Source organism: Vespa mandarinia, chromosome 10, assembly GCF_050613455.1.
Source record: "Vespa mandarinia isolate Hongniang chromosome 10, ASM5061345v1, whole genome shotgun sequence".
In the NCBI taxonomy this organism is placed as follows: Eukaryota; Metazoa; Arthropoda; class Insecta; order Hymenoptera; family Vespidae; genus Vespa; species Vespa mandarinia.
Window position 1 is genome coordinate 7,292,501 of NC_140819.1, and position 13,453 is coordinate 7,305,953.

General features: G+C 27.7%; 3 protein-coding genes across 4 annotated transcripts in view; 2 read left to right on the forward strand and 1 right to left on the reverse strand.

The window, feature by feature from the left end:
• RecQ4 (RecQ4 helicase) overlaps positions 1–4,718 on the forward strand; it is a 5,522-nt gene extending 804 nt beyond the window's left edge. The window contains exons 2-9 of the mRNA XM_035874829.2: positions 1–1,658; positions 1,795–1,906; positions 1,983–2,782; positions 2,865–3,152; positions 3,228–3,563; positions 3,705–3,864; positions 3,951–4,276; positions 4,374–4,718. The exon at positions 1–1,658 is cut by the window's left edge and continues 403 nt beyond it. Coding sequence (XP_035730722.2) covers positions 1–1,658; positions 1,795–1,906; positions 1,983–2,782; positions 2,865–3,152; positions 3,228–3,563; positions 3,705–3,864; positions 3,951–4,276; positions 4,374–4,604 — 3,911 coding nt within the window. The 3' untranslated portion in view covers positions 4,605–4,718. The remainder of the gene's footprint in view (positions 1,659–1,794; positions 1,907–1,982; positions 2,783–2,864; positions 3,153–3,227; positions 3,564–3,704; positions 3,865–3,950; positions 4,277–4,373) is intronic.
• A 440-nt stretch (positions 4,719–5,158) lies between these two features.
• On the forward strand, positions 5,159–6,999 carry LOC118445415 (uncharacterized). The gene is made up of 2 exons (XM_035874853.2): positions 5,159–5,571; positions 5,650–6,999. The coding sequence occupies exons 1-2, from the start codon at positions 5,470–5,472 to the stop codon at positions 6,610–6,612; spliced, it is 1,065 nt and encodes a 354-aa protein (XP_035730746.1). The 5' UTR covers positions 5,159–5,469; the 3' UTR covers positions 6,613–6,999.
• Positions 7,000–8,145: 1,146 nt separating this feature from the next.
• Sms (spermine synthase) lies at positions 8,146–13,228 on the reverse strand. Of its 2 annotated transcripts, none has more exons than XM_035874851.2 (8): positions 13,095–13,228; positions 12,386–12,678; positions 11,002–11,113; positions 9,764–9,886; positions 9,538–9,692; positions 9,371–9,460; positions 9,070–9,261; positions 8,146–8,991 (listed from the first exon to the last, which is right to left on the reverse strand). In XM_035874851.2, the coding sequence occupies exons 2-8, from the start codon at positions 12,665–12,667 to the stop codon at positions 8,845–8,847; spliced, it is 1,101 nt and encodes a 366-aa protein (XP_035730744.1). In that variant the 5' UTR covers positions 12,668–12,678; positions 13,095–13,228; the 3' UTR covers positions 8,146–8,844. The 2 variants fall into 2 exon arrangements, with proteins under 2 accessions (XP_035730744.1, XP_035730745.1); XM_035874852.2 differs by lacking the exon at positions 11,002–11,113 and adding an exon at positions 11,665–11,776.
• Between the last annotated feature and the right edge of the window lie 225 nt (positions 13,229–13,453).

Here is a 13,453-nt window from a genome sequence, read left to right on the forward strand (position 1 = left end):
CTCGAAAGTCATTACCTCAGACAAAAGTCAGGAATAATGTTAAAAAAGATGAAACTGATGACAAGTCGGAGACAAAAATGGACGTAATTGAAGAGGATACAAATAAAAAGACTAAGACTATTTTTGGTGACTCTGTAAAAATAATAAATACAGAATCGAAAGTCAATAGTCAGTCTGTAAATACGATTCATCAATTGATAGAGAATCAAATAATTACGATCAATCGAAATATAAATGAAGGATGGTTGAATAGATGTGTAGAAGAAAAAAATTCAGATAGAAGCTCTATTTCTCAAAGACTTTCTAGTTTGAGTGATTCTGGTACCGAATCAATGGAATCTAATTCTCCGAAAGATGTAAAAAAATTATCCAATGATAAATCATTACAGGTATCAGACGAAGAAGATTTTATATGTAATAGTGATACGGAAGAAGATCATAAAAATAAACGTATTAGAAATTGTAATAAAAAATTGAATGATATTGATCGTGTTATCAAGCGACCTTGCATAGAAACTAATAATCTTTTATCTAATACTTTGTTAAAAATTAATGATGATGAAGTCAATGTATTAACGTTATGCAATATTGAAATAAATAATCCTTCAATGGAATTAAGTTCACAAAGTATTGAAAAAAATATAAACGAAGAAAAAGAAATAGCACAAAGTAAAGATACACCAAGGAAAGATACATCAAATAATAAGAAAAATGACTCTAACACAGATAATTGTGTTAGTGAAGATATATCTCCAAAGGAAAAAAAAGTAATAAGGACAAGAGGAAGAACACAAAGAGTTAAGAATAAAAATGATAAAACGATGAACGATAAAAAATCAAATGAAACAAGGCCTAAGAGACGTTCTAGAAAAAAACAAGTTATAGACAATGAGAAAAATGATGAAGATTCATTGTCAGCCATAGAAAATACTGATATGCCAATATATGGTATAGAAACTTTAGAAGCAGTGCCGCGCATTGCGATATGTTCATCTAATACTGGAGATTTGGTCACCGATTTTTCCAATTCCGTTTCATTATTAGATTCTGTTACGTCTGTTAATTCTGTTACCAGTAATTTGAAAGGAACAAAAACTGACAAAGAAAAATTAGAACAAAAGGTTGCAACTGGAAACTTAAATGATAATTTTATTAGAGTAAATCTAAAGAAAAAAATTTTTGTACGTGGCAAAAAGTCATTTAATCTTTCGAAGTATAAGAAAAATCAATGGAAACAAAAAAAGAAAGCTTTAGAATCGAGCGATGAAAATCTCGACGTAATTGATTATATCGAAAAGAATGGTATGTCCTGTTTTAAATGCGGTGGAACTGGACATTTTGCTCGTAATTGTACAGCATTGAAAACAAGTAATTTATTACCATTGATTGAGACTGATGAGCTTGCACAGTATCCAAGTTTAGAAGAGGCAGAAAAAATGGCAAGTCAAAGTGCCATTGTTGCGCATTGTAAACAAATTAATAGGCTACCCGAAAAACCTTTGTATGTCTCACAAAAAGAGGAATTACAATTAATATACAATGATGATGAATATATTTTGGATGATGCTGATATTGCAGAGATTATGGAAGAAGAAGGAGGAGGAGGAGAAGGAGAGGAAGAAGAAGAAGAAGAGAAAGAAAAGAAGGAGGAGATGAAAGTAAATATTATTTCTTATAAATATTTCTATAAATACTTTTTTGTATGTATATGTGTGTGTGTGTGTGTGTGTGTGTGTGTGTGTGTGTGTGTGTACATATATACTTGCTTTATGCAATTATCAATATTTATTACAGGAAATTTCTGGAGTGCATAAAATTCCTGACGAATTACTAGCCAAATTATTACTTCCTGAAATTAAAGTATTAACAGCATTATATCCACCGAAAGAAGATCAATCTCTTATTAGTAATATTATAATCTTTCAAGAAAATGATTTAATAATTAAAACATATTAATTAATTTAATGTTACTTTTCTCTTAGATACACCTAAGGAAGTCTTTGAAGTTTTGCATATGTTTGGTCATAACAGCTTTAGACCGGGACAAGAGAAAGCAATAATGAGAATATTATCTGGTCAATCGACGTTACTTACTTTGTCAACTGGTTCTGGAAAATCTTTATGTTATCAATTGCCAGCATACTTATATTCCAAATATTCCACTTGCATAACATTAGTTATTTCGCCATTAGTATCATTAATGGATGATCAAGTCACTGGCATGCCATCATTTATATCTGCTGCTTGTTTGCATACTAATCAAACTCCTAAAGTAAGGGATAACGTAATGCGACTTGTAAAACAGTCGAAAATACAAATATTACTTATTTCGCCAGAAGCAGTAGTCGCTGGTGAAAAATCAACTGGATTTGGTGCTTTGCTTAGAGAACTTCCACCTATAGCATTTGCTTGTATAGACGAAGCTCATTGCATATCTCAATGGTCTCATAATTTCCGTCCATCGTATCTTATGATTTGTCGTGTACTTAAAGAAAAATTAGGGGTAAAAACAGTGTTGGGTCTAACTGCAACTGCTACTAAATCCACTGCTGAAAGTATAGTTCATCATTTGGATATCCATGATGGAATGGCAGGCGTTATATCGGATATACCATTACCTAACAATCTATTTTTAACTGTATCAAGGGATGAACAAAGGGATAATGCTTTAATTAAACTCTTGTTAAGTGAGAGATTCAAAGAATGTAATTCTATAATTATTTACTGCACACGTAGAGAAGAATGTATGCGAATCGCAGGTCTTCTAAGAGTTTCCATGCTGGTAAATTTAATGTTATTCAAAGTAAATACATTTATATGTATTTATATATATTATTATATTATCATATGTTTATCTTTAACAGGATTCACAACAGATTACAAAAGCAAATAGCAAAATATCGCATATAGCAGAGGCTTATCACGCAGGATTATCCTCTTATCGTCGTAAAATTGTACAGAAAGCTTTTATGAATGGACAAATTAAAATTGTCGTGGCAACTGTGGCATTTGGTATGGGTATTAATAAATCAGATATTCGATCTGTAATACATTATAATATGCCAGCAACGTTTGAAGCATACGTACAAGAGGTGGGAAGAGCTGGTAGAGATGGATTGACTGCACAATGTCATTTATTCTTAAGTCCTGAGGTACTTATAGATTTTTTTTTTTCCCTTAATTTTAATATCATAAAAATCATTAAAATCTTTCCTTTTATATTTTAGGAAAACAGTGACAAATGGGAATTGCGAAGACATATATATGCCAATAGTATCGATAGGCATACTATCAGACGTTTGCTTGCAAAAATTTTTATACCTTGTTCATGTGCACAGATAAATAAAAAAACACCTACTAAAAGATGTTCCGGTCATGAAGTTGGTCTACCGATCGATGAAATTGTTAGAACACTCGACATTACGGAAGAAATGATTTTGACTCTCTTATGTTATTTGGAATTGTATCATAAGAAATTTCTTACAGTTCTTTCTTCTGTTTATACAATGGCCAAAGTCAGTAGTTATAATGGTCCTCAAGCACTTAAATTGGCTGCACAATCGGTAAGTCAATAATATTTATTCTAAATTATATTTATTTATTTATTTATTATTGGTTTTTTTTTTTTTTTTTTTTTTTTTTTTTTTTTTTTTTTAATAAACTCATACAAGTAATTATAATTAATGATAATTTATAATTTTTAGTGTCCACCACTTGCAATGGCAATTGCATTAGACTTAAAAAAGGGTATTTCACATGAAAAAAGTACAACCATAGAATTCCCTGTTATCGATATTGCCTCTATTATTGGCTGGGACAGTGGTGTGGTTAAAAAACATCTCAAAGATTTAGAATGGAGAACAGGTAGATTTAAATATAATAATGGTCATTAAAGATAATGATATTTAATAAAATATAATAATTATTTATTCTTCGATCTTCAATTATAGTCGATGGCAAATCAAAACGTTCTGCAATATCGGTTCGTTACGATACATTAGGTTTAAGAGTTAAAGCTCAAGGTGATTTAACTGATGCTGAATTAGATGAAGCTTTGGATGTTTTGGTATCTAGAACGCAATCGCAAGAAGTTTCTTCCTTGCAACAACTTGAATCTATTAGTATGTCACTTCAAAAATTTAGCGTACCAATAATTAATCAATGTTCGATTATGTCTGAAGAAATAATAAATAAATCGGAGGAACTTAAAAATACGATACGAAATTATTTCAAATCGGATCACTTATTGACTAGTGAGACCGTTTGTAGATCACAAGTGAGTATATGTGAAATAATAATGAAAAATAAAAAATTTTATCTGATTTTTTTTTTTCTCTCTAATTAATAATAACATTGTATTTATATTATTATAGGTTAAATTATTGAACGAAGCACAAATTGCTAATGACGTACGTAGTTTGATTGTGAGTTACAAAGATAATAATTTTACTGGTCGTGCAGTGGCACGAATCTTTCATGGGATACAAAGTCCAAATTATCCTGCCATTGTCTGGAGTAAATGCCGCTTTTGGAGGACATATATATCGTCTGATTTTAATGCGATTTGTCAAATAGCAACTAAAGAAATTTTAGCGTTACGTTAGTTAATACTTTTTTCATGCATTTCATTTGTTTTGATGACTGAGTAAATTTATTTTATATATATATATATACACACACATATATGTAGAATATTAACTCTATTTTTTCTTTTTTTTTTCCCTTTTTTTTCCTTTTTTTTCTTTTTTTTTTTTATTTTTTTTTTCTTTTTTTTCTTTTTTTATTTTTTTCTTTTTTTCTTTTTTATTAAAGATAATTTTTAAATAAGATATCTTAAAATTATATCGATAATTAAACATTAATTGCAAGATCATTACTGTATAGAAAATAAATTTTTTTACTTTTGCTTTTTAACTCTGACGTTTTATTAAATATAAATTTTAATAAAAAAAATAACCTTATTCCCATAATGTCCTTGATATAAAATTTGATAACAAATGAATAACATATAGAATATTTTATTCATGGTATCGTTATTTATTACAAACACGTTTGAACAGATCGACGGACAATCACGAAATGACGAAACACCTGTATCCCTCTAGCGGCACTATAGATAAACAAACTTTAGAATCTTTTAAATAATAACAATCGAGTATTCGTGGCAAAAGCCATATTCTTTGCTTATACCTTATTTTATGATTATTTTCAATTTTTATAAGAGAATTAATAAAAATAAGATTAAATTTTCTTTTCTCGTTCGATCTATTAAATATTGAAGGAGAAAAAAAAGAAAAACCTCTTTATTTTGATAAAGAGTCCTCCTGATCACTCGTAATGTGTGCTTTCATTGTCACTTGAAGTCTCGAACGTGTTAATTCCATGTATAAAAATTCGACAATAAAGTGTATAATCATATTGCCATTGTAGATAATATCATTGTGATTTAGGAATTTGATAGGACTTAATATGATAGGCAAAAATGAAGAAGAGGATACCAATGATAATAATTTATATCGTATTAAATTAATAGCCAATAAAAGAAAATCTTTGGAGGACAATACAGCACAAGTAAGTAATGTATGATATTAATTTAATCTTATAATTAGGATATTATTAGCATTAAGAATATTTTCTTTAACATTGTAGATTCAAGAAAAGATTAAACATTGTTTTGCACAATTGACAGATGCATTAAGATTAAGGGAAAGGCAATTATTGCGTCAAGCTGAAGCAGTACACACTCAACAGCTTTCTTTGCTACAATCGAGTTTAGATTTTATTCCTTCTTTAATTGTAAATTTACAAAAGAAAGAAGATCTTTTAGAACAGATACAACATTTTGGTAATATAGAATTATCCGGAACAAATTGTATTACGGTAAAAGACATTGAGCCTTACAAAGTTGCGGAATATGAAGAAGCTAATAAAGATCATGTCAGTTTTGACAAGTCAATCAAATTTGAGAAAGACGTGAATGCTATAACTAAACAAATAAGGAACATTGATATTGATAAATTGAATATATCATTAGATTGTGCGAATATCTTTGATGATTCCAGAAGTTTTTTAAACTCCAGTTTAAATTCAAGTATAGAAAATGAAAGACATTTACAAATATTAGAATCAAATAATATTTCTGAAATGTGCAAGGATTCTAAAGTTTTGCCATTGTGTTCTTCATTATATATAATAAAGCAAGATCCTAATACGTGTGTCAAAGAGAATGGAGAACATCAATTTAATAATAAATGTGCAAACGACCTACAGGATATTACTATGCCTAATCAAGGTGCAAATATTTTAATGAATGGAATAAATGAAGATATTAATATAAGAGTGCAACTAAATGAAAAATCATTGGATAAGACAGATTCATTTGAATCCAATCGTTCTGATGATCAACATGATATATCTGATCGAATAAAAAATATGGAATCTATAAAAAATCAAGATGTTTTGAAACCTGTTCGTGAACATCCAAAACAAGTTCAACAATGGTTACAACAAATATTGGTGGAAACAGAAATAGAACCTATAGTTCACGAGGTAGGACAATTTTCCGAATTATCAGAAGTTCAACATTATAATAAGCTTCAATTGGAAACATAAATAACATTAATTTATATAATGTTTGTCATCAAAAAAGGAATTGCACTACTTATTTAATTTATATCTCTTTGAATTTTATAAGAATACTTTCATGTCTTAAGTGGGGCCAAAGTTTCCATGATAATGGAAAGTAAACCAAGAAGTCTGATTTATCATTACAATTATGTCATATGCATTTTATAATTTATTTTCATTATTCGATATTATTTTATATTATGATACACTGGACTTATCTCTTTTTTATATTTGCATTTGAGTATGTAAGGCGGCATTCTTTGTTAGAAAGGTGCACATAAAATAATAATAATAATGTGCTTTCATTTTGTGCTTTGAATATTTTATTCTTATAAAAGTACTTTTTTTTACAAGTTTGAGTACTTCCGAATACTTCCTTCTTTTTTTTTTCTTTTTTTTTCTTTTTTTTTTTTTTTTTTTTTTTTTTGTATTTTACGTTTCATTTCTATAAAACTGAAATGCATTGCAGTAATTGAAAGAAACATTAATAAATATTTATTGTTCGTCATTAATATATAAAACAGAAACAAATATTAATTTGAATAATGTTTAATATACATATTGACTTAAAATGCGTAAGGGTAAAGATTGAGAGTAATATTTATAACAGTACTTCATTAAAACTTAAACAATTATTTTAAATCCGATAAAATCTAAGTTATTATTGTACACAGATCACATAAGGCATTGCAATAAGTGATTTAAATTGTACTGAACTATTATCTTTAATATATGTGCGTATATTTTTTTATTAGAATTAACTTAAAGGCTCGGTGGGGTTTTGAACGAATTACAATTAGCATGCAAGTTTTTTTTATTATGTTTCTCTATCTTTTTTTTTCTTTTTTTTTTTTTTTCTTTTTTTTCTTTTTAACCATATATATATAAGATTTTATATATTTGTGTATCATGTATAGGTGTGCTTTAAAAGTCACTTTCCTTTTTGAAGTGACGAATATATAATAAGACATAAGTTCATATACAATTATACCCTTTATTTATTATCAGTTTGACAACTGAATGTCTATTTTACGTAATCGAATATTTATATAATAGTCTCTTTTGTACTGGTGTTATAAGCGAATATAAATGGTACTTTTATTCCATATTGTGCTGTTATGTGTTCTCTAATTATCATTATCAAAGCAAGAAAATGTTTTACTATAAAAAATAATCTTTCAAGTTTTTCGATTTGTTTGTTCTTGTAATTTTTCACATACAAATATATGTAAATTAATTATATCATGTTATGGAAATATTCATAGATGATCAAATAATTATCGGTTGTAAAAGATGTGTACTGAAAATATTATCCATAAGTTGTTATAAATCTTATGGTAAATGCTCTGTTCAATTCCTTAGTAATATTTGAATATGATACATTGAAGATATTTTACATTACGTTAATAAAGAACTCGATAATTGCTTATATCTATTTTTATAACATTTAAAGATTTGAATAATTTTTAAACATTTTGTTTTAATGTAAAAGAAGTAAAATCTTCAGTTTAGTAAATCCTATTTTTTTTTTCCTTTTCTTTTGTTTTCTCTTTTTTTCCTTTTTCCTTTTTCACACACTCTTTTATGTATATTGTATACATAATTTGGTCGTTCGTATGTATTTTTATAATTGAATCTATAAAAATCAAATTTTTGCCTGGACAATATCAATTAATTTTAAACACGATACACACTGTACATACAAAAAAAAAAAAAAAGAAAGAAAAAAAAAAAAGAAATAAATTAGCACATATTTCAGCATTTTACTTCTGAGATATAAGTAATTAAGCACGAAGATATATATATATATATATACTGTTTAACTTACGATGTCAAAATTGGAATAATCACATGTACGCATGCGTATATATACTATACTCGCGGTCACATACATAAATAATATATGTATGCGGATATACATATAGATTGTATCGTATGTATGTAAATATATATATATATATATACATATGTTAGTACACATCTATATACATGTATGTATATATATATATATATTTACTTACTCGCATATACAGTTGCATACAAATCTATATGTACTGTTTTGATTTGAATAAGAAGTTAAATTATCTTTTAGAGAGGAACTGATTATTTACTTAAGTTTCTAAAACTAAGGCTCAACTTGGGTCATAATGGAAGTAATAGATCGTGAGAAAATTTGGTTGGTCTTTCAAGTAAATGATCGTGTGTGTTTTTAATCCATCATTTAAGCGACACTTGATAGAAAATCCAATCTTCGAAGAAAGACGGTACAAAAGCACGATCTTTTGCAAATGTGACGGGTACGCAGAGTTGAGATAATACCTCTTCATACATCTTCAGTGATTCAGGACAGGAAGCACCATTTCCCTTTGAAAAGAAAAAAAATTCACGATATACATATATATATACTATTTTATTATTGAAATATTAATGAGTAAAACTTACATGAGTCATATATTTTCCCGTGGGCTTAAGTACTTTCACCGAAGAATTTAGAATTAATCTTATAAAATCCCATGCATCGCCATGAGGAGTAGTACTGATTGGAATATCAGTTAAATCGCCAAAAACATAATCAAATTGACGACCTTCTTCTATCATGTGTGCAAGTGCCTTTACACAATCACCAACTATTATCTATAATTCATAAAGTTTTTAAATAAATTCTTTTAATATTTTCATCTGGAATTTCTTTTAATAATTTGATATGAATTATTTTTTTTTTCTTTTTTTTTCACAATTATACCTCGTAGTTATCACCCTTCCTCTTATCTAAACAATCTCCGCATATGCTTCTCATGTGTTGACTACAAGCTTTCATAACGACATCATCGATCTAGGAAAAAAAATATTAATTGACAATAGAATGATATATAAGATTAAATTAAATTAAAGCCAGAGCATAATATATACCTCAAGCATTGTTATATATTTTGGCTTTTCCTTGAGCAATTCCCAGAGTAAGCCCCCATCACCACCACCAAGGATAACTATCTCTTTTCCAGCATAACTTTCCTTACCACGTTGCATCAACGTTTCTGTATATATAAGATCCGCTTCGGACATGTCTAAAAGTGTTTTATAATAATATGTTACATATTCCTTAATGAAATTATACGTTTAATTATATTTTCCTTACTTTGTAACTCATCAAGAACCAAAAGGTTACCAAGAGATTTGGAATGGACAATTTGTACCTTTTGATAAGGCGACCGTGCCTCAAACACCAGCTTATCAATGTCATATTCAAGCAATCTCTCATCTTAAAAAACAAAGATAATATTTATTAGTAAATAAATTTTGGCAATGATATTCTCTAAAAATGTGGACTCTCAATCTAAGACATGCTTTAATCGTATAGCTCTTACAATAATAATTTGTTTAAAATAATTAACATGGGTGGTGATATACAAGCTGTAACAAACTATAAAAAAAAAAAGAAAAAAAAAAAAAGGAAAAAAAAACAAAGAGAAAAAGAAAATATATGGTTTCCTTGAATAGACAGTATTTCATTAGATAATATTTATATATATATATATATATATATATATATATATATATATATGTATATATATATATATGATAAAATACTAAGAGTGTGTGATATAATTAAGGGAACATTAAATAAAATGCTTGGCCATGCAAATACAAGGCAAACATCATCATTATTATGTACAATCTAAAAACTGATAAAAAGTGTGTGAAAAACATATACACTCTAGTTTAAAAACCAACTAAAAAGACCTTAACTCTTATGCACATACACGGCAGCAACCTAATGCGTTATACCATCCATCATCCCTGAGTATCTAGCAGAGCATTAAAAGCAGTCAAATTAGTGTTAAAAAATCAGTACTTTGTTAAATCAGTATTATTTATTTTTTTTCTAATGTATGTACAATTATTTTATAAATAAATTTGCTGCAAACATATAAGAACTAATAGAAGGAATAGATATTTTATGAAATAATTAGTAGTTATTTTTAGATATCTATTGAGAAACCTTTTTATATTTTTCATACTTCAATTGTCATATCAAAGATAGAACCATATAATTCATAAAAAGAAAATAGTTCAGTGAAACATTTAAAGAAAAATCTATTTGATATTAAAAATTGCATTTAAAAATTTTCGTCTCTAGTCAAAAAATATATTAAAAATTAAAGAGCTCATATAAAAAATAAAAATAACAATTTGGTTTAATATTTAAATGAAAAATTATCAACTTCTAGAATATAATGGAATAATTTTTTTTTTTTTTTTTTTTTTTTTCACATGATTGTATGGAGAAAAGGACCCTTTTGATATAATTCTGCTCTGATATTATTTTCAACGAGTTGACAATTGACCGTAAACATAATTATAAATAAAACTCACCGGCGGTAGGAAAGTATCTCTCAAAAGGTCCACCGCGTTTAATGGGGATAAGCGTGTGTGACCGCGTAGCGGTTGCCGCTGCCTGCAACGCCGTCTCCAATTCTCTGGCCAACTACCATGGCCATGAAGCGAACCAATGAATAAACAGAACAAATGCACTATCTTGTTAAACGAATTTCTACATCCCTGTAGAGAAGCTAAAAAGTATCAAGATCTGGTATCTCGATGTCAAAAGATTTAAATGCCCTTTTTATAGATATAATCAAAGTTAACTCAATAAAGAGATCGATATTAAATGCGTTAAAGATCAATCAATTGATCTATTTATTCCTATAATTATAATCGAGTATACCAGTTGTCAGAAAAGTAGAGAATAGTAATGATAAAAAAAAAAAAAAAAAAAAAAAAAAAAAAAAAAAAAAAAGAGATAAGAGCACGAGCAAGTCAGGTGCTAAATAATTCCATAATATGCAAGAGTGTGCTGGGGGGGAGGGTAAACTAAAATTAGCATTCTTGGCAAGCGATCTACCCTAAATATCTATTAGTAACAATCAATAGCAATTATAATTCTAGAGTAGTATTCCATGATAATCTATAAATATAAAAACGAAGGTTAAGAGAATAATCGAGGAACAAATTTGATCGTGGGAAAGCAATTTCTACCTGATAGTGTCAGATAGAGGTCATATACGGTTCCTCGTCTTACAGGTGGCAAACACTTGCTGCGTTGGCTGTTCAAAGCCATGGCAACATCAGCTTCCAAGTATCGCCACTGCTACAACGTCCTGTTGGTTATGCTATGTTTCCCTTCTCCTTTACATTAAATTATCTACTTACTACTATAGCAACAGTAGCGTGCAAAAAAAAAAAGATAAATTTAGCCCGATCTGTCATTTGTTTTTTTTTTTTTTTCAAGCGCAAAGAGGCTAATATTATCCCACGATACACCACTCTTTCTGAGAACTTGCATAAAATTCGGCATGCCATACTATAGATAATTAAAATCTCGATAAAACCGATCATCAAGATTTATTATTTTTCATATCTGTACATAGAATTGTATTGTGTCAAGGGATCAAATCGTTATAAAACTGATTTTATCTCTTGATACAAACTAAATTACCTTATTGTTTTATCAAAAGATGTAACGTATGAAACGGAAATATTAACCTATTTCAATAAATTTCCCACAGATGTATATTAAAAATAAAAAAGAAAAAAAAAAAAAAAAAAAAAAAAAAAACAAAGAAGAGTCAATATATAATTAATATCAAAAAAAAATTATTCTTTGTTATTAGAAACTATTATTCACAAAATAGTATATTATACAGGCGTGCTACTTAGAATAAGTATATTAAAAATAATATATAATATATTATTATACCTCAAATGTTAATAATGCTTCTTCATCATCCTGTTTGAAATATTCAATGTTTAACGTCACTAGGCCTTCCTTATATCCTCTTACAGTTATTAGACTACCTTTTGGGCCAGTATATAAAATCAATAAACTGCCATCGATGTTTGATTCTGTTAATGGTTTTAAACCAATAAAATGTTCACCCAGAACATTTGCTATAGCAGATTTTAAATTTGAACGTTTCTCCAAGTCTGCTATAACATTAGCAGATACAGTGAAGTCAAGAAGGATAGTATGGACAACCATTATTAATCAATCTATAATACACAATATATTTATATATTAATAACAATTGGAAATAATTAGTTTAGATATGATCGTAATAAAAAGAATAAATGCATTTTAATTTATGAATTCAATCAATAAAATTAGGAGTACTTATAGTAGACATGTATGTACATGCAATGGAAATGTTATAAATAGTTAATGTATGGTTAAGATTATTAATCAATAATTATTTCGTAATAATATATGAAGGACAACTCGAATCAACAAAGAGAACATTATATAATTGTTTTAATAGGAAAACATTTCTGTCTAATGTCTTCGCCATGTACATCTTTTTCTAATGTATCTTTGTAAGAATTTACCAAGATATATATATATTGGCATTTAATCACTGTTCACGAAATTGATAATCCTATTACTATAAAATATTAATTTCAATACTCACTGATAATTCTAATAATTATTTCTTAATTGTCACCAATTAATATCCTTCGGTTTTCAGAATAAAAATTTTATTAACCGCTGCGCGTCTAGGGTATCCTGGTGCCAACAGATACTCAAGTACATACTATATACAATATATAAGTCAGTGCTATCAACAGAATTATATATAACCGTTCGATGGTAAAATGATAATAATAATAATAATAATAATAATAATAATAATGATAATGATAATAATAATAATAATAATTTTTTTCTCCTTTTTCTTTTTTTTTCCCCACCCCTGTAATTTCAATCAATCTAATAAAATCAATATTTTCGATTTCATTGCCTTTAAACAAAAAGAAATATTTTAAACGT